Here is a 21,208-nt window from a genome sequence, read left to right as displayed (position 1 = left end):
CGCAGCAATGTGGATACAAAATTAGCTCAGTGGAAGGAAACAAAGGGTAATTGTTGACTGGTGTTTTAGCGACTGGAGGGTTGTTTCCAATGGCGTTCCGCAGGGCTCAATAGTGGGTCCCCTGCTTTTTGTGGTATATATTAACGATTTGGATGTAAATGTGGGGGCATGATCAAGAAGTTTGTAGACAACACAAAGATTGGCCGTGTGGTAGATAGCGAGGCAGATAGCTGTAGGCTGCAGGAAGATATTGATGGTCTGGTCAGATAGGGAGAAAAGTGGGAAATGGAATTCAGCCCACAGAAGTATGAGGTGATGTATTTGGGGAGGTCAAACAAGGCAAAGAAATACAAGATTATTGGGAAAATACTGAGAGGTGTAGAGGAAGTGAAGGACCTTGGAGTAAATATCCACAGATCCCTGAAGGTAGCACGACAGGTCAATAAGGTGGTTAAGAAGGCATGTGGAATCATTTCCTTTATTAGCCGAGGTATAGAATATAAGAGCAGGGAGGTTATGCTGGAACTGTATAAATCGTTGGTTAGGCCACAACTTGAGTACTGTGTGCAGTTCTGGTCACCTCATTACAGAAAGAATGTAATTGCACTAGAGAGGGTACAGAGGAGATTTATGAGGATGTTGCCAGGACTGGAACTATGTAGCTGTGAGGAAAGATTGGATAGTCTGGGGTTGTACTCCTTGGAACAGAAAAGGCTGAGGGGAAATTGGATTTAGATGTACAAAAGTGTGAGGGGCCTGGATAGAATTGGTGTGAGGGGCCTATTTACCTTAGCAGAGAGGTCAGTGACTAGGGGGCATAGATTTAAAGTGATTGGTAGAAGGATTAGAGGGGCGATTTGGAAAGGTTTTTTCACCCGGAGGGTGGTGGTGGTCTGGAACTCACTGCCTGAAAGGGTAGTTGAGGCAGAAACCCTCAGCTCATTCAAGAGAAGTCTGGATATGCACCTCAAGTGCCGTAATCTGTAGGGCTACGGACCAAATGCGGGAAGGTGGGATTAGAATAGGTGGATCATTTTTCGGCTGGCACAGACACGATGGGCCAAGTGGCCTCTTTCTGTGCCGTAAACTTTCTACAGTTCTATGAATATCGTATTCACATTTTATTCAGTTTTACTTTTTAATTGGTTGGCTATTGACATGGAAACTGTGATGGAAATTTACTTTAAAAGTGATTTTTTTAAAAAATAAAGTATTTGAGGCCAGGAATATGCAACCTTTTGGGGTTGGAAGCCAGATACATGTTTCAAAGACAGTGGGTTGGCCAGCTATGATCATACAAAATGTAAAAATAGGAATCTACCATCCACAGCAAATCCAAACAGCCCATTGCACAAATTATATAACACAAAACATAAAAATGCAACACTCCCAACATTAAAATACAAGACCAGTATACACAAAATTGTGAGAACACATGCGCAGAAAAATGTGAGCCCCTGGGTACAAAAGAGCAAGACCAGCAATGAGCACAAAATGTGAGATCCTAATACACACAAGAAGTGACACCACTCATAGAATTACGAGTTAATATAAAAATACTTTCTTGTACACCAAATTAGCAAGACATCCATACACAAAAAATAGCAAGACCCCCTTTACACAAAAATAGCAAAACTTTCCCATGCACAAAAATAATAAGACCCAATAAACAAAAAAGTAAAATTCCCCATATACAAAATTAGTGAGACCCCAATACAAAAGAATGAAGCCCACAGGCCATGTCTTGGACATTCCAGATTGGACTATCATTGATTGTTCTTATTTGTCTTTATTTATCTTACCTTTGGATCTCTATTTGATTAGTATCAGATTGTTATAACCTGCCCATGAGCTGTAGCAATAGAGCGTACAATATTTTGGATCCCTGTTCATTCTTTAAGTTCTGATTTCTTTGTCTAAAGATTTCCAGAATTACCTACGAACCCAGACGGGCAACAACACAACAGTCAATATCATCATTTCAACTGTGGACTACCTCTTGAGAGTTCAGGTACTGTCTACCAGAGATATGCGCACATTTTCAATTTTGGTTAGAGCAGATTTTGTGCAGAGGTAATGTGTAAGTGAAGTGAAGCTGAAGTATCACATATTGTAGTCCCGATTTTAACCAGGAATGGGGTTCCAGTGGGCAAGGGGACTGGACAAGTGGCAAACATGGTCAACCTCAGCAGCATGAAGCCTGGACAATTGAAACTCCTGGGGATCATTTCTATGCCTTTGCTCAGCTGTCCGTCCCAAACAGGTGAAATGCCATAATTGACTGGTGGACGGGGCGGTCATTTGAGCGACAAGAGGATCACCAGCACAAAGGTAAACTGTATTCAGGGGTTTTGGGAGAGTCTTGCAGGAAGTGGGTAGCCCAGGACAGGGAAGACCTAAGTTTTTCTTGTGGGATCCCGGAAGAGCACACCTGCTTCTACTGGTCAACAAGAAAAAAAACCTTGTCTAAAATGACCTCTTCTGGTATCAGATGCTTTTCACTCCATCTTGAGGAAGGCAAGCCATATTGACTTCTCTGCTCAGGCCACAGATTAAATTGTAGTCATGGCCTGATAACATCATCTGCATATTTAAGCCAAGACCCACCATCTTCAGATATACAGGAAGATGTTGGGACATTGCTGGGTGAGTCACCCAGCTGATTTTAACTGCCCACCCAAATGATTTCCACTGGGCAGGTATGGTTATAAACACCACTAGATTAACCCCTAGGTTAATTAGAATCTAATTAGTGAACTGATCTTCCAATCATCTGAATCCTGCTAAAGTTTCATTTGCTAACTTAAAAAGAAAAAAGCCCCAATTTTAACTCTGGGTGAGTGGTGAGCATGAGGCCCTGCTATTTTAACGCATAGGCCTTGTTTAAATAGACCAGGCCCGACTCCCACCCAAACCTGGCGTCAATAACATCAGGCTGGTGTGGAGAAGCCAAGTGTGTGCAGCAGGAGGCTGCATTTGGGGAACCACATGAAATGTGCCCAGCGAGGTAGATGAAGAGGGGGGGAACGGAGCCCTAGAAGCCTTGTGGAGCACTCCTGCTGCTCCTGGCCCTGAGGATTTCGAATGCCAGTGAAGCCCTCGCCTGCCTGGAGGGAGGGTCTCATGTTGCTTGAAACGTTAAAATGAAATGGGAAGCTTGTATATTGTAGCTCTAGTGAGTGTGACGCTGTGGATATTTTAACCTCTCCATGCATGCCCCACTCATGTCAGTTGTGAAGGATTAAAATCGGGGATTCAATCAGGATGCTTTATTACATGATCTGAATGGGGAACATGCAATGTAATCCAATGCAGGCTGTCCAACCATCCACACCTGGTCATTGGTCAGCTTTAAAATTACCTCTTTTTCAATATCTTTTTCAATTGGCTGTTCTCCTCTAGCACCTCATCCTGCTCTCTAAATACAGAAACAACATCCTTATTAAGCAGAATTAATGGGCTAAGTTTTACTAGCCCCTGATGTCAGGGGTTGTGGCTGGGGGGGCCCAGAAAATACTTCCGGGAGAGGCCTGCCATGGCCCTCGACGCCAGGAAGGCCACGCCCCTTTTTATTGCTGGCAGCAAGGCCTGGTGGCAGCCCCCCTCGCCGCTCGACGAGAAAATATTCATTTACATATTTAAATCAATGCTGATAAATGAATACTTACCTCGTAGCGACGGAGATCCGAGGCATAACACTGTTGGGGAGGGCGGTGGAGTAAAGTTGTCAGGGCAGGAGTCGGTGGGGGGAGCAACAGCAAAAACGAATGCAATTGGTTGAGGGGATGGTGGGAAGGGGTTGAAGGTTAAAGTAAAGAAAGTTCGGGGGGGGAAAGTGCGTGATCAAAAATTTACTTCTTTTGGGGGGAAAGGACAAATAGTAAACTGATTAATTATTGGGGGGGGGGGGGTGTGTGGGAGAAGGGACTGGAAGTGTGAATAGCTTTTTATTTAAATTTTTTTCCCAACCTGTCACTTTAAAAACTAAAATGTAATGGAAGGGTCTGAAGCCCTTTAAAAATGGCACTGGCGTCTGCTCATCTGCTTGTTGGCGCCGGACGCTGTTGCTGGGGACGGAGTGCCCGCCTCCTCTACGTCATCGGGGGTGAGTGGTCTGCCCCCTCCATGTTATCACTGCAGCTCCCGCAGTGCACGTCACGCGCATGCGCTGCGTACTTTTTGAAGCTTGCTGTCGAGAACGGCGGCAAGCTATGAAAATTCAGCCCAATGTTTCAGGTCATTGATTTTTCAGAAAGGTCACAGACCTGCAATGTTAACAGTCTTTCTCTCTCCCTAAATGCTGCCAGACCTGCTGAGCATTTCCAGCATTTTCTTGTTTTTATTTCAGATTTCCAGCATCTGCTGTATTTTGCTTTTGTATTTACTAAGCATCTTGACCATTTATTTATTCTTTTGATAATTTAGTCCCCTTAATGATTCCACCCTTTCTTTGACTATCTTTTACTTTTGATGTATTTAGAAAAGCTTTTGTCATCACCCTTTATGTTGGCTGCCACACAGTCATAACAATGGCTTTTATAACCCTTTTAGTCTCTGTTATGACCAGGTGAGAAAGAGGACTAGGGTTCCCTTTCGGCCTTCACCTGGTCTTACTGTAACAGTGTTTTATTTTTAAACACACTGTTTTTCGCTCCCCCTTGGTGCATCCATGTTCACCATTTTCCAATTATAAGGTAAAGAAACTAGTACAAAGAGGCTTTCTTAGTTTAAAGAAGAAAGGTGAAAGTTTATTAAAACTTAAACTCTAATTCGGTTGACAGCTACGGATACACGACACGCCCACGCTAGCATGCATACGCGATACACACATGCAAATAGAGACAGAAAAGAGCAGAAGAAATAAAGTGGAAAAGTTTTAGGCAATATCTGAAGAGCTTTTTGTTACGGGTCTTTGAGCTCACTGTTTAGTCCTTGATTGTAGGTAGTTCTTGCTTTTCATTGGGGCCCAGTATTCTTCTTAAACCTTGTTCATTGTAGGAGACTTTTCTCTCTTGGAGTTCATGTGTCTTCAGTGGGTTTCAGTTCTTTTCGATCAGAGAAAGGGATGGGAGCAGACAGGCAAACAGGAGGTCTTCTTCAGTCTAGAAGCAAAGAGCTTGCTCCCCATTCAAACACTGTCTCTACAAATTAAAAATCCCCAAGTTGGCCAGCAGGGTGTCCATGTGACCAACTGGTTTGACCAGGTCTGTTCTGTGTAGTGTATGGGAGCAAGGGATAGCTCCTTTGTTCCAACACTGTATGTTCATATGCAAAAACGTCTTTCCGGCCAGGGGCCTGGCAATTCCTTGTAACAGCCCTTCTCTTCTTCCCAGCAACAATTTGAAATTTTGTGTCCATGTGGTGAAATTAATGTGCCTCATTCTTGGCAGGTGGGGGCCTGCATGATATCTCTAATCTCTCTTTTTACTTTTCTGCCTTTGGTATTGCACCTGGTTTTCTTCTATGTTACTAGCCTTAATTTTGTGGCAGACTCGGGAGCCTATCTGAATTATTCATGTTTGCCATTGCACAGTTTTGTTTTGATTTAATTCACAACAGTTGGTCCGTGATCCCACAATGAAACGGGATGTATTGTGAATCTCTGGACATCAACTGGTCCTGTAAACAAATGAGAAATCATTTTGTGATACAGCAGTGAATAAGAAGTTGTTTGATTAATTTAAAACTGTGAGTAATGTGGGTAGATGAATTACTGTGCTCACTATGTATAATGATGTGAATGCATTCAAAGGAACATATTTATGATGTTGCTGCACATAATGATGAGAACAATTAGTCACCCCCACTTTGTGTTCCTGCTGGATTGGCTGTGAATACTAGCAGTACTTCATAAAAGGGTTTATTTCCTTGGTGCATGAGAGTTGGCAGATGTGTTAATTGAGTGCAGGGTGCTTTACCGTAATTGGAGTGGAGGCTGTCTTTTTCCCAAACTCCTAAAGTTGACCCAGGAAGTGAACAGGTATAGCACATGTTGCTGTACATAAGCTGCATTAACAACGCTTTTCCTTCTTAAGGAGTAATTGAAGAGTTTTTCCCAAATTCCTAAGGCTTGGCTTGTAATGGAAAAGACGTTATTGATGCCTGTTCAGAGCATATTGATCTGTGGGGAAGGTGAGACAAATGCTTAGTGACAAGGAGACTGCAGAAAACTGCAGACCGTTGGAAAAGTGCTCCATATGGGTACCTAGGGCATGTGTCAAGGCAACCAACTGTCTTGCTGTGATACCATACCTAATCTTGAAAAGCAGTAGCACAAAATTATGTTAAATGTGAACAGTGTAATATGAATGATTAATGACTTAGGATCGACACTTTACAATGCTGAGCGTTGATGTATTCAAAGGGACACATCTGAACTGAACACAGTACTTAGTTACTGTTCCTGCCAGTTCAGGAATAGTTGCATACTTTGTCACTTTTTCATTACTTTGTCTTAAAAAGTAAGTTTACAAATATAAAGATATGTACTTGAGTTTATAAGGCATTCTCAGTATGCTTACTTAGTCACAATGGGAATAAAAGTGAAGAATTCTGGAAATGTACAGACAAAAAGGAAAATAGGCTACTATTTATGGATGGGGATCTCTGGTCTGAACTAATGAGGGATTTCTATGCAAAACATTATCACATATAATCTCCCTTTAGGTGTTAGTGGATCGCTTGTATATTACCAGAACTTTTACTTCCTTTTTAACATTTCATGTTGGTGGAAAACAACTCATTAAAAAGCAGAGTGTTTGCCATTACAGATAACTAATACAGGCCCTTTTGGGTAGATTAGACCTCCCACCTTTTCCCTGAGCTGATTAGCAGAAAAAACACCAGCGAGTTACCCAATCTTTGTAAGAATAAACTTATTAAGTGGATTGTTAGCGATTTATGAAGTAATTGAGCTGTATTATTTTCAGATTACTTCTGACTGCCTTCTCTGTTGTGCAATCATTATAACACAGCCTCCACAAGAAAGTATGTTGAATGAAGCTGCACATTCCTATGAGTACGCTAAAATACTAGGAAAAGCAGTCAACTCTGATTTAATACACAATCCAAAGCATTGAGAGCACATTAAACCCCTTAGGTATTACAGCACTATTTGTATCACTGAAGATACTTTACACTGGATGTCTGTAATTATGACCAATGTTTTTTGTCTTGTTTCCAGGAATCGATCAGCGATTTCTATTGGTTTTATTCTGGGAAGGACATCATTGATGAACAGGGGCAGCGTAATTTCTCAAAGGCAATCAATGTGGCGAAGCAAGTTTTCAACACACTTACGGAATACATTCAGGTAGAGTCAATACTACTCTGAATTAGACTAGTCTGACGACAGGAACAGATTTATGAGCTGTACATTGGTTTCACCATAATGACCCAGATAATAACATTGCGGCAGTCAGTGCTCACTGTTATTAAGGATTTACACAGACAGCATCTTCCAGTGTCTGCATGTGCAGAGTTAAATACAAAAATCAGGAAGATGTTGTCCGATTTGCCCTGCTGCTCCACAAGCTTCACTCTAACATCTCGCCAAGAGATTTGTAATTCAAACACATGAAGCTGCTGAAATTGTGATACTTGCCTATTAGATATGCACTAACCCTGCAAAAATAAGTTGGGGTTTGTCCATTCAAGTGTAAGTATAATAGCGTGATAAGTCTTAATTACTACCAGATGACCTCTTTGGCACTGAAAATTAAATTTTACAAGTGTGGAGTCTCATTCCTTCAGGTTTTAATTATTCTTGGAGATTATTAAAAATTTTAAAACTGAAAATCAACTTTTTCTTTGACTCCTTTAGTTCTCTCTTGATCCTGTCTTTCTTGTCCTCTATTTTACTTTCTTTACATAATTTTACATTGAATTAAATATTCTAACTTACACTCCTGCTTTCCCTGGTCACACAGTCCCAGACCCCCTGTAGTGGCCGTCACACTGTATCAAACCCCTGATTGACTGTAAGTTGCAACTCTAAAGCTCATGAAAAGTCTGTGACCAGCTGTAAGCATAATGAATGGCAAGCGTCATTTGTTTGTCACTGACTGCAAAATCCAGTGATTATTATGCACAAGTGATATTACAGTGCATTTCAATGTGACTCACCTCATTGGTTTGATGTCAGAATGATTTGTCAAACATTTTTTCAAGAACATGATAATTAGTTTATTATTACTGTTGGCAGAACCATTATATAGTGTTGAATATTTAATGCAAAGAAGCGTCTTATAGGGACAGGTTAAGGCCATTCTGCCCCTCAAGCCTGTTCTGCCATTTTATTATATCATGACTGATCTGTACCTCAACTTTATTCACCCAGCTTAGATCCATTTCCCTTGAAACCCTTAGTGTATCATAATCTTAACAATCTCAATCTCAAATTTCACTTGACCCAGCATCAATGTCTTTTTGGGGGAGAAACCTCCAAATTTCCACTATCCTTTGTCTGAAGTTCTTCCTGATTTCACTCCTAGATGGCCTAGCTCTAGTTTTAAGATTATGCCCTCTTGTTCTGGTTTTGCAATCTGAGAAAATAGTTTTTTTTTAAGACCTAATTATATCACCCCTCAACCATCTAGATTCAGGCGAATATAAACCACATTTATGTAGAATGTCATGATATTTTAACCCTTTGGAATCATAGAATCTTGAAGTACAGAAGAAGGCAATTCGGCACATTGTGCTGATGCCAGCTCTTTGAAAGAGTAACTCACCAGTTTTAAGTAAATGAGGCCCCTGCCTTAAAATGACTTGTGCCTCACTGCGGAAACAACAGGTGAGCAGCAGGTTTGCAATGCTTACCTTCCACACTCTGCCCATTGTGCGCCTCAAGTTAAAATCGGCTCCCTCATCTCCAAAGCTTTTTAATAAAAGCAAAATACTGCGGATGCTGGAAATCTGAAATAAAAACAAGAAATGCTGGAATCACTCAGCCGGTCTGGCAGCATCTGTGGAAAGAGAAGCAGAGTTAACGTTTCGGGTCAGTGACCCTTCATCGGGTTCCGATGAAGGGTCACTGACCCGAAACGTTAACTCTGCTTCTCTTTCCACAGATGCTGCCAGACCTGCTGAGTGATTCCAGCATTTCTTGTTTTTATTCCAAAGCTTTTTTGTTTTAGCCAAAAAAGGACTATAATTGTAAAGATTGATAGGCCATGACATAAGCAAGACTAGGTCAATTTCTGATTTAGTTTCAAGTGTCAGATATTGAGCACAAACAATGGGTGAGCTATCTTGCCTTGGTTACCTCTGGAGTGTCAGCCTTGATTATGTGTAGAAGCCCTGAAGTGAAACTGCCTTAGAGATGAGAGTGCAAATCAACTGAAAAAAGTTGACATTTATAAGTCAAGATTCCTCCACAAAACGTGGAACTATTATTCTGGTTTGAAAGGTACTGGTTTTAATAATCAACTAGTACAGGCTGAAATAGTCCCTGTACATGATAATGTAATTGTACTAAATCCTGTTTACTTCTCTAGGGCCCCTGCACTGGAAATCAGCAGAGTCTGGCACACAGCAGGCTATGGGATGCAGTGGTTGGCTTTCTTCATGTCTTTGCCCACATGCAAATGAAACTGTCCCAGGTTAGTAAGTAGGTGCCCAGGGAAAGAAAGGCTTGACACTTCTTGGGTCATGTGCCCATCTCCAGGCAATAGATTTATAAAGGACAAAAAGCGATGAAGAACCAATGGAAAATTTAACAGGAAAAATACAATGAAATGAAGTTCAAAAAAATTACTATAAACTGACCGAACAGTACTTTGCTGATTAAAAGTAGACAATAAATGAAAAAAGTGTCTTCTGCAATTGTTTCCTCACAGCATTGTACCATAACTTGATCCTTGGTATTCAACCACATTTCCAGAAATTTGGCAATATGAAAAGATTAAACATGATAAAAGACTTCAAATGATTTATTACAGTCTCTACATATTATAATTTAATAGGATTCTAGCCAAATCGAGCTGCTGAAGGAGTTGATGGATCTTCAGAAGGATATGGTGGTTATGCTGCTTTCAATGCTGGAAGGTGGGTACGGGTCAGTGAAATGAGGTGAGACACAATTGATTTTGAATTCAGAATTACTCTTACTTCTGCTTGCTCTTTTGCCTCTCCCCTCATTCTCAAACTGTCCCATTTTTAACTTTGATGTTTTTTCCTACCTGAAATAATCTAATCTTGTCTTCTCAATATCTTATTTCTCTAAAATAGAACCATGGAAGTTTGTAGCACAGAAGGAGGCCATTTGGCCCATCATGGTTGTGCCAGCTCTATGCGAGAGCAATCCAAGACTAATCCCATTGTCCCATATTTGCCCTGTAGCCCTGTATTTTTCACTACTATAAATAACTATATAAATTTCCTGTAATGGTTTCTGCCTCAAAAGGTCTCTGTGACAAAGCATTCCATATCCCACCAACCCTGTACGTAAGAAAATTTGTCTTAATGGTCTCTTCACTCTCAATAGTAACTTTAAATTAATGACTCCTCATCACTGAGTTCCCATCCAAAGGATGTAATCTATCTCTGTTCAGTCTCCCAAAAGCCTTTAGGATTTTAAGAACTTCTATTACATCTGCTCCAGCCTCACCCACTCCAGTTAAGATAGCCCCAATATCTCTCATTCCTGCTCATAACTATAGTTTCCCATCCCTGGTATTTACTAAGGAAGAAGGTGTTACCCAGGCCACAATGAAAGAGGAGGTAATTAATACACTAGAAGGATTTAAAATTGATAAGGAGGAGGTATTAAATAGGTCGTCTATACTTAAAGCTGATAAAGCACCAGGACTGGATGAGATGTATCCAAGGATACTAAGAGAAGTGAGAGTGGAAATCGCAGAGGCACTGGTCATTATTTTCCAGTCTTCTTTAGACTCGGGGTGGTGCCAGAGGACTGGAGAAATGCAAATGTTACATCCTTGTTCAAAAAAGGACGTAAAGATAAGCCCAGCAACTACAGGCCAGTCAGTTTAACTCTGGTGGTGGGGAAACTTCCAGAAACATTAATTCGGGACCAAATTCTTAGGCAAATGGACAAATGCTGGTTAATTAAGGAAAGCCGGCATGGATTTGTCAAGGGAAAATCATGTTTAACTAACTTGCTGGTGTTTTTTGAAGAGGTAACAGAGAGGATTGATGGGGGCAATGCTGTTGGTGTGAACTTGGACTTCCAGAAGGCATTTGATACAGTGCCGCACAACAGACCTGTGAGCAAAGTTATAGCTCATGGAATAAAAGGACAGTAGCAACATGGATATGAAATTGACTGAGTGATGGGAAACAGAGAGTAGTGATTAATGGATATTTTTTTGGGCTGGAGGAAGGTTTGTAGCGGAGTTCCCCAGGGGTCAGTGTTGGGACACTTACCCTTCCTGATATATATTAATGACCTAGACCTTGGTGTACATGGCACAATTTCAAAATTTGTGGATGATATGGAACTTGGAAAGCATTGTGAACTGTGAGTATAGTGTAGAATTTCAAAAGGACATAGACAAGTTGGTGGAATAGGCTGACAAGTGGCAGATGAAGTTTAATGTGGAAAAATGTGAAGTGATTCATTTTGGTAGAAAGAACATGGAGAGATAATATAAGGTAAAGGGTACAACTCTAAAGGTGGTGCAGGAGCAGAGGGACCTGGGTGTATATGTGCATAAGTCATTGACTGTGGCAGGACAGGTTGAGAGAGTGGTGAATAAAGCATACAGTATTCTAGGCTTTATTAATAGGGGCATAGAGTACATGAGCAAGGAGGTTATGTTGAACTTGTATAAGACAATAGTTCAGCCTCAGCTGGAGTATTACGTCCAGTTCTGGGCGTCACATTTTTGGAAAGATGTAAAAGCATTGGAGAGAGTGCAGAAAAGATTCACGAGAATGGTTCCAGGAATGAGGAACTTCATAGACTGGAGAAGTTGGGAATGTTTTCCTTAGAGAAGAGAAGGCTGATTTGACAGGTATTCAAAATCATGAGGGCTCTGGACAGTGTAGATCGGGAAAAACTGTTCCCACTTGTGAAAAGATCGAGAATGAGAGAGCATATATTTAAAGTAATTGGCAAAAGAATCAGAAGTGACATGAGGAAAAACTTGTTCACACAGTGAAAAAGGTCTGGAATGCACTGCCTGAGCGTGTGATGGAGGCAGGTTCAATCGAGGCATTCAAAAGGGAATTGGATAGTTATCTGAAACGGAAGAATGTGCAGTTAAGGGGAGAAGGCGGGGGGCTGGCACTGGATACATTGCTCATTCGGAGATCTGGTGCAGACACGATGGGCTGAATGGCCTCCTTCTGCACTGTAACAGTTCTGTGATTCTGTGGTATTATTCCGGTGACCCTATGCTGTACAATCTCTTTAATATACTTTCTATAATGGGGTTTTGTACACTGCATTAAATAGTCTAACTGTGGACTAACCAATGGTTTGTACAAAGTTAGCATAACTTCCTTACTCTTGTACTTTGTAACCTGTTTACAAACCCCCATATTCTATTTTTGTTTAAAGCCTTTATCTAACCGCACTTTCAGGGAATTATGCATCTGAACCCCTGGGTCTTTTGTGCATCCAAGCCCTTCTCTATCTTTACATTAAGCTGATACTTTCGGTCCTTGTTTTACCTCCCGACATGTATTACTTATCTGTATTAAATTGCAGTTACCACTTGGCTGCCTTTTCTAGCAGCTTGTCCACGCCTTTCCAAAATGTTTTAGTCTTCATTGCATAAAACCCCTACTTGCATATCACCAGCAAATTTTGAGATTGTGTTCCCCGAACCCAAATCCAGATCATCTATATGTACTGAGAACAAAAGTGGACCCAGCACTGACTTCTAGGGTAGACAACTTCCAAACCTTTTCCTACCCAGGCAACCCCATTTACTCTAACTCTATTCTCACTCCATCAACCAAACTTCTATCTATTCTGCTATGTTGCTAATTAAACCATATGCCCGAATTTTTCTAACCTTATCGCGTTGCAAGTTGCAGCATGTAGATGAGGAAGAGGAGGAGGCCAAGGATAAGCTCTGGGGGACTTTGGAGACGATGGTGCAAGGGAGGGAAGAGACATCATTGCTGGAGGTACCACTAGAACTATGCAAGGGCAGTCCTATGATGGAAAGATGTTGGAAGAAGCTTACTTAACTATGTTGCATGCTGCAGGCAGATTGAGAAGCAAAAGATGATCACGATAACAGAGGATGTCATTTGTGATTTTGGTTAGCACTGTTTTGGTACTGAGAGAACAGTGGATCCTGAACTGTAAGGATTGAAGTAGGATGTTGTGGGAGACTTGGGCATGGAGCTGATAAATGTTGAAATGTTCAACAAACTAAGGGTCAAAGGTATATTTTTTGGGAAAGGGGACGCCCCATGTTTCTTTGTGGGTTGCAGAGGTGTAGACTTGTCCCTCTCAATCCACAAGGAAATCTTCAATAAAATTTAAACAAAATTACCTTCTAGACTTTCTTCTGGGCATATTCCTCGTTGGAAGCTGATTTCCCTGGCAAGGCCTGCACTCACATCAAGGTGCGAATTACATTCTGGGACCCTGACTTTTGTATAGTCTCCACAGGGTGGTAAGACCCTCAAACACTGCCCAAATGTGCCTGTAAAAATGATGTGGGCATCCTTCTGGAGGGAAAAGTGATGCCTCTATTTTAACCTCACAAACACCCCATTCTCGCTTTATACTTGGGTTTGAAATAGAGGCTTTGGTTTATAAAGTACCATGCACTGCTATGGAACAACAAAATCTGATTAGATCAAATCAATTAAATCATGCAATACTAAACAAAGCAAACACTTAGTTAATTTACTAGTGAAAGAACTTTGATAACAAAGGATAAATAATGGACCAAATGTAACATGAATTATTTACTTCAGGCAATGTCGTCAATGGAACTATTGGCAAACAGATGGTGGACATGTTGGTGGAGTCTTCAAACAACGTGGAAATGATTCTCAAATTCTTTGACATGTTCCTTAAGCTAAAGAACCTAACCTCATCTGATGCATTCAAAGAATATGATCCCGATAGCAAAGGTCTGATCTCCAAGAGAGACTTCCAGAAGGCCATGGAGAGTCATAAACACTACACACAGTCAGAAACTGAATTCCTGCTCTCTTGTGCAGAGACTGATGAGAATAAGATGCTGGATTATGAAGAGTTTGTTGAAAGGTTTCATGAACCTGCAAAAGACATTGGTTTCAATGTTGCAGTTCTACTCACCAACTTGTCAGAGCACATGCCCCATGATACTCGGCTGCAGACCTTCCTCGAGTTGGCAGAGAGCGTTCTCAACTATTTTCAACCATTTCTAGGCCGTATAGAGATTATGGGAAGTGCCAAACGGATTGAGAGGGTATACTTTGAGATCAGTGAATCCAGCAGGACACAGTGGGAGAAGCCTCAAGTAAAGGAGTCTAAGAGGCAATTCATCTTTGATGTTGTAAATGAAGGAGGAGAGAAAGAAAAGATGGAACTATTTGTGAATTTCTGTGAAGACACTATCTTCGAAATGCAGTTAGCAGCACAAATCTCAGAATCAGATTCCACTGAGAGGTCTGTGAGTAAAGAGGAGACTCAGAAGGATAAGATGGAGGAAGAAGATCACAAAATGAGCTTTTTTTCCATGACAACAATTAGATCTGCCTTAATGGCTCTCAGGTATAATGTGATGATCCTCATGAAGTTGCTCACAACCAAGAGCCTCAAAAAGCAGATGAAGAAAATAAAAAAAATGACAATGAAGGACATGGTTATGACCTTGTTTGCTTTCTACTGGAGTTTATTGATTGGGTTCTCCCATTTCGTATTCAGTGTTTTCCGTGGATTCTTCCGCATCATGCACAGCACTTTCTTGGGTGGCAGCCTTGTTGAGGGAGCCAAGAAGATTAAAGTGACAGAACTCTTAGCCAACATGCCAGATCCAACACATGATGAGGTACGAGGTGAAGTTGGAGACGGAGAGGGGAAAGTTCCACAATCAACCCTGCCTTCTGAAGACTTGACTGATCTAACAGCTATCACTGAAGAGAGTGACTTCCTATCGGATATCTTTGGTTTAGACCTACGACGTGAGGGAGGCCAGTACAAGCTAATACCACACAATCCAAATGCTGGCATGAGTGATCTAATTAGTCCACCTTATCTTACTGTTCCACTTCCAGAACTTCAATGCAGCCATCAGGTGATGCATAACACTAGCTATCCTCTTGTAGTGGTTACTAAAGACTTGTTGCAGAGTTTCTATTGCTTCCTTGCCTGTAGGCAATCAGGTAAATTCAGCAGTCATGTGCTCCCTGCAGGGCGGCCATTCTCAAAGTGACGGTGAATCAGAGCGAGGGCTACAACATTCTAATTTAGTTTCTCCAACTTGCACTCGTTTAGAATGTGGTGTTCTGCTGGGAGGGTGACATTGCTGAATTGACCCCTATGTGAAGACATTTCTCATTTTTAAAATTTAAACTTATATAGTTTATCAGTGTCATTAATATCAGAGCTTCTTTAAGCTGTCCATATTCATCATAAAATTACAAATAAAACTTTTCGTAATAAATCCAGCATATTTTCTCATTTTCCCATTCCATTCCACTTGAGTGAGCCTATACGGAAACTAGACTTAATACATCTCACTGGTATTACCTTGTGAGATTGAAAGCATCTAAGATATTGTGACATTTTTCAGCATAACCCACAGAATTAGATGTGCCTTTCTGTCACCGGCCATGTTAATGTGGGCATTAGTTTCCAGATTCTTAATGTTTAGAGTTGCATAGATCTACTTAGATTCTTGATTACTATTCCAGTTGATCAACTACCCACTTCCAACAGGATCCACCTATTTATACATAGATCACGACTGAGGTGGAGATTTAACTCATAACCTGATCCAATCCCATTCTTTACATCTACTAAAATTGTACTCACTTGATAATTCATCTTGGGTTAAAAATTCAACACAAACATAAACATAAAAAAAGACACAAACCTGTTTTACTTGAATCATTTACTTGAATCCTGCGTTACAACAATGACAACATTTCAAATAAACCTAATTGGTTGTAAAGCACTTTGAGATGTCCGACGGTCATGAAAGGCACTATATATATGCAAGTCTTTCTTACTCAAATGTGTTCCTAGGATGAGAAAACAAAAGATGATGAGACAGATGAGAAAGAAGACCATAAAGTTGAATCAGAAAAAGCTGAGTGAGTATTTTGATGAATCAGAATCCTTTCTATATTGATTTCTTTTGAAAAAGTGAGAGCGCAACATAAAGAGACAATGGGGCAAATTTTTGTCTTTACTGTTTGGGCAATAATCTGGTGGAGTTGATCACTCTCCTGTTATAGAACCTCTTTACGAAAGGGAAATCATGATTGACAAATCTACTAGAATTCTTCGAGGATGTAACTAGTAGAGTTGATGAGGGGGAGCCAGTGGATGTGGTCTATCTGGACTTTCAGAAGGCTTTTGACAAAGTCCCACATCAGAGATTAGCATGTAAAATTAAAGCGCATTGGGATTGGGGGTAGTGTATTGCAATGGATATAAAATTGGTTGGTGGACAGGAATCAAAGAGTAGGGATAAATGGGTCTTTTTCCGAATGGCAGGCAGTGACTAGTGGGGTACCGCAGGGATCAGTGCTAGGACCCCAGCTATTCACAATATACATTAATGATTTAGATGAGGGAACTAAATGTAATATCTCTAAATTTACAGATGGCACAAAACTGGGTGGGAGGGTGAACAAAGAACAAAGATAATTACAGCACAGGAACAGGCCCTTCGGCCCTCTCCAGATCCTCTCTCTAAACATGTCGCCTATTTTCTAAGGTTCTGTATCGCTTTTCTTCCTGCCCATTCATGTATCTGTCTAGATACATCTTAAAAGACTCCATCGTGCCCGCATCTACCACCTCCGCTGGCAATGCGTTCCAGGTGCCCACCACCCTCTGCGTAAAGAACTTTCCACGCATATCCCCCCTAAACTTTTCCCCTTTCACTTTGAACTCGTGTCCTCTAGTAATTGAAACCCCCACTCTGGGAAAAAGCCTCTTGCTATCCACCCTGTCTATACCTCTCATGATTTTGTACACCTCAATCAGGTTCCCCCTCAACCTCCGTCTTTCTAATGAAAATAATCCTAATCTACTCAACCTCTCCTCATAGCTAGCGCCCTCCATACCAGGCAACATCCTGGTGAACCTCCTCTGCACCCTCTCCAAAGCATCCACATCCTTTTGATAATGTGGCGACCAGAACTGTACGCAGTATTCCAAATGTGGCCGAACCAAAGTCCTATACAACTGTAACATGACCTGCCAACTCTTGTACTCAATGCCCCGTCCGATGAAGGAAAGCATGCCGTATGCCTTCTTGACCACTCTATTTACCTGCGTTGCCACCTTCAGGGAACAGTGGACCTGAACACCCAAATCTCTCTGGACATCAATTTTCCCCAGGACTTTTCCATTTACTGTATAGTTCACTCTTGAATTGGATCTTCCAAAATGCATCACCTCGCATTTGCCCTGATTGAACTCCATCTGCCATTTCTCTGCCCAACTCTCTAATCTATCTATATTCTGCTGTATTCTCTGACAGTCCCCTTCACTATCTGCTACTCCACCAATCTTAGTGTTGTCTGCAAACTTGCTAATCAGTCCACCTATACTTTCCTCCAAATCATTAATGTATATCACAAACAACAGTGGTCCCAGCACGGATCCCTGTGGAATACCACTGGTCACACGTCTCCATTTTGAGAAACTCCCTTCTACTGCTACTCTCTGTCTCCTGTTGCCCAGCCAGTTCTTTATCCATCTCGCTAGTACACCTTGGACCCCAAGCGCCTTCACTTTCTCCATCAGCCTGCCATGGGGAACCTTATCAAACGCCTTACTGAAGTCCATGTATATGACATCGACAGCCCTTCCCTCATCAATCAACTTTGTCACTTCCTCAAAGAATTCTATTTGAGTTGTGAGGAGGATGCAGAGAGGCTTCAGGGTGATTTGGACAAGTTGAGTGAGTGGACTAATGCATGGCAGATGCAGTATAATGTGGATAAATGTGAGGTTATCCACTTTGGTAGCAAAAACAGGAAGGCAGATAATGACTGGCTATAAACTGAAAGAGGGGAATATGCAGCGAGGCCTGGGTGTTCTCGTAAACCAGTCGCTGAAGGTAAGCATGCAGGTGCTACCGGCGGTAAAAAAGGAAAATATATGTTGGCCTTCATAGCGAGAGGATTCGAGTACAGGAGCAAGGATGGCTTGCTGCAATTATCCAGGGCCTTGGTGAGGCCACACCTGGAATATTGTGCGCAGTTTTGGTCTCCTTATCTGAGGAAGGATGTTCTTGCTATAGAGGGAGTGCAGCGAAGGTTTATCAGACTGATTCCTGGGATGGCGGGACTGACATATGAGGAGAGATTGAGTTGGTTAGGATGATATTCGCTGGAGTTCAGAAGAGTGAGGGGGGAATCTCACAGAAACCTATAAAATTCTAACAGGACTTGACAGAGTAGATGCAGGAAGGATGTTCCTGATGGTGGGGAGTCTAGAACCAGGGGTTATAATCTAAGGATACAGGGTAAACCTTTCAGGACTGAGATGAGGAGAATTTCTTCACCCAGAGAGTAGTGAGTCTGGAATTCGCTACCACAGAAAGCAGTTGAGGCCAAAACATTGAATGTTTTCAAAAAGGAGTTAGATATAGCTCTTGGGTCTAAAAGGATCAAAGGGTATAGGGTGAAAGCGGGAACAGGCTACTGAGTTGGATGATCAGCCATGATCATAATGAATGGCAGAGCAGGCTCGAAGGTCCAAATGGCCTCCTCCTGCTCCTATTTTCTATGTTTCTTTCTGTCCAATTGTCATTACAGAGACAGCCAAATTACAGCCCAGGCAGTGAGGATGAAAGTTTACTCCATTTTGTTTGAACAGTTGATGACGAATTAAAGAAACTGAATTGGGAGAACATTTCTCTTCTTATACTATATATTGTAAGACTCTTACAAAGGGGGTCTCACTTCCCTCAAAGGCCTTGACCCCGTACTGAGTATCAATTGCACGAAACAGACTTTAGATATAATTTCCACTTTATGTGGAACACCTTTATTAACTCACCAAGCAATAGTATATACTGACAACACCAGTTGCTTAGTAGACCCGCGTACTGGAGCTCATTCCCGGGTGGTCTGGTCCGCTGAACGACTTCTCCCGCATGACTTCCTGTGACTGACCAAGTCACACTTCCTGGCTGCAGCAATAATGTCCTTGTGAGCTGTGATTTTATCCCCCTTTATGACCCTGATCCTCGACATATAAGGTAATGTTTTGAATTGGGTCATCCAATTGGGTTTCAGTACCTTATCAATCCCCCCACCATGGCTATGCAAGACCACCTGCATTTGGTCATATCCTGCACTCAGTGGGCGGGGGGGTGGCGGCGGGTCTTAGGTGCATACCACCCATGGATGTGATATCTGCATCTTGATAAGGCAAGAAGGAAACCATTCACACATATTTCAAAAGGCCATTGTCCATGAGAGTGATTGTAGACAGGCTGTGTGATGTTTTAACAGCCCAGACTACCACATCAGTGGCATGTCCTGACTTGTTGGTCTGTGTGTGTGTATGTGGGGGTCCTTGTTCAATTACACTGTCTTTTATTTTTAAAAAGTTCAATATGAACCCCAGTGATGATGTCATCAGTCAGAATTCGTCTCCCTTCATCCCCATGTCCTCCACCTCCATATTCTTACCACCTGGTAAGCTCCACACGCTGGTCCACACCCACGACTGGTTACATTTTGCTTATTAACAGAAATGCAGGAGATATTAACAAGTGCCTCACAGCATAACAACAATACAAGAGATATCCAAATGCCTTACAAATTGCACAGTCTGTGAATGCAATGACAGCTGTAGTGTCAACCGTGGTTCTGTTGGTAGTACTATTGCCTCTGAGTAGGAATGTTTCAGGTCTCACTCCAGGACTTGAGCATAAAAGTCAAGGCTAACACTCCAGTGCAGTACAGAGAGAGTGCTGCACTGTTGGAGGTACCGTCTTTCTGGTGAGACGTTGAACTGAGGCCCTGTCTGCTCTCTCAGGTGGATGTAAAATATCCCATGGCTCTAATTCAAAGAAAAGCAGGGGATTTCTCCCTGGTGTCCAGGGAGAAATATTTATCCCTCAATCAACATCACAAAATCAGATTATCTGGTCATTATCACAGTGCTGCTTGTGGGATCTTGCTGTGCACAAATTGAATGCCATATTTCCTACATAACAACAGAGACTACACTTCAAAAAGTACTTCATTGGCTGTGGGCGTGAAAAGTGCCATATAAAACTTTTTACTTTATAATCCGATGGTTTCGTTGGTGTAATTGTCTCACATGCAGTTCAAAAATTGGACACTTTTGATAAAACGTGGTTGATCGTTTTGGTGTTCACCTTTTCCGTACCAACTTTCTCTGTTGCTGTTCCAAATGGGAGCAACAGAACTTGGGTATAACCCCAGAAGTGCTGGGCAGTTGTGTCCACATGTTGGGCTGGACTTTTAAGAGCTCGCCGTCGCTCCCACTGTTGAGCTCAAAAAATGGTGGCTTGCACGTGCCGAAGAGCAACACGGCGGCTCATTTAAAGAGCTGGGGCAGTCTACCCCTCCCCCAATCACTTGGAAGGGGTGGGATGTCCATCGCCGTCAATGGCGTCAGCTGTCAGTGCGCAGGCGTTAACACTATTTTTAAAGAACAGCCAGCCCTGCCGGCAAATTTGAATTTTTAAAGTGAAACCCCCCCCCCACAAAGTTTACAAAATAAAATAGTAACGCCCCTTTCCAACCCACCCCCCCCCAATAAAAATTACAGTAAGTATTTACCCTTTCTGTCCCAGAACACTTAGCTTTGCATTCTGACCTTCTCCCCGACAAGACTGCACAAAGTTGAAAGTCCACCCCTTCCCACCATCCCCGACACTAATGATGCTTATTTGACCTCGCTTCCCCCCGCTGCAGTAAAAACCTTAGCTCCTCCCCCCTCCCACCAGTGTCGTGCTTGCTTTCTCCAGATGGGTAATTGAAGGCATGGGAGTGCGGGCCGCTGCACTGAAGGTCATGCTGGGCCTGGAAGATTCAAGGTAAGTTGATTTAAATTTATTCATCTCATTAA

General features: G+C 41.9%; 1 protein-coding gene across 1 annotated transcript in view; it reads left to right on the top strand.

Moving 5' to 3' along the window:
- Nucleotides 1-21,208, top strand: part of ryr2a (ryanodine receptor 2a (cardiac)) — a 707,940-nt gene that overhangs the window by 631,608 nt on the left and 55,124 nt on the right. The window contains exons 84-89 of the mRNA XM_068045285.1: nucleotides 1,923-2,011; nucleotides 7,184-7,312; nucleotides 9,498-9,602; nucleotides 9,966-10,047; nucleotides 13,906-15,212; nucleotides 16,166-16,233. Of these exons, the coding sequence (XP_067901386.1) occupies nucleotides 1,923-2,011; nucleotides 7,184-7,312; nucleotides 9,498-9,602; nucleotides 9,966-10,047; nucleotides 13,906-15,212; nucleotides 16,166-16,233 (1,780 nt within the window). The remainder of the gene's footprint in view (nucleotides 1-1,922; nucleotides 2,012-7,183; nucleotides 7,313-9,497; nucleotides 9,603-9,965; nucleotides 10,048-13,905; nucleotides 15,213-16,165; nucleotides 16,234-21,208) is intronic.

Source organism: Heterodontus francisci, chromosome 13, assembly GCF_036365525.1.
Source record: "Heterodontus francisci isolate sHetFra1 chromosome 13, sHetFra1.hap1, whole genome shotgun sequence".
NCBI classification, from domain to species: Eukaryota; Metazoa; Chordata; class Chondrichthyes; order Heterodontiformes; family Heterodontidae; genus Heterodontus; species Heterodontus francisci.
Note: the sequence above shows the minus strand (reverse complement) of the source record. Positions and strands in the feature narration are given on the sequence as shown.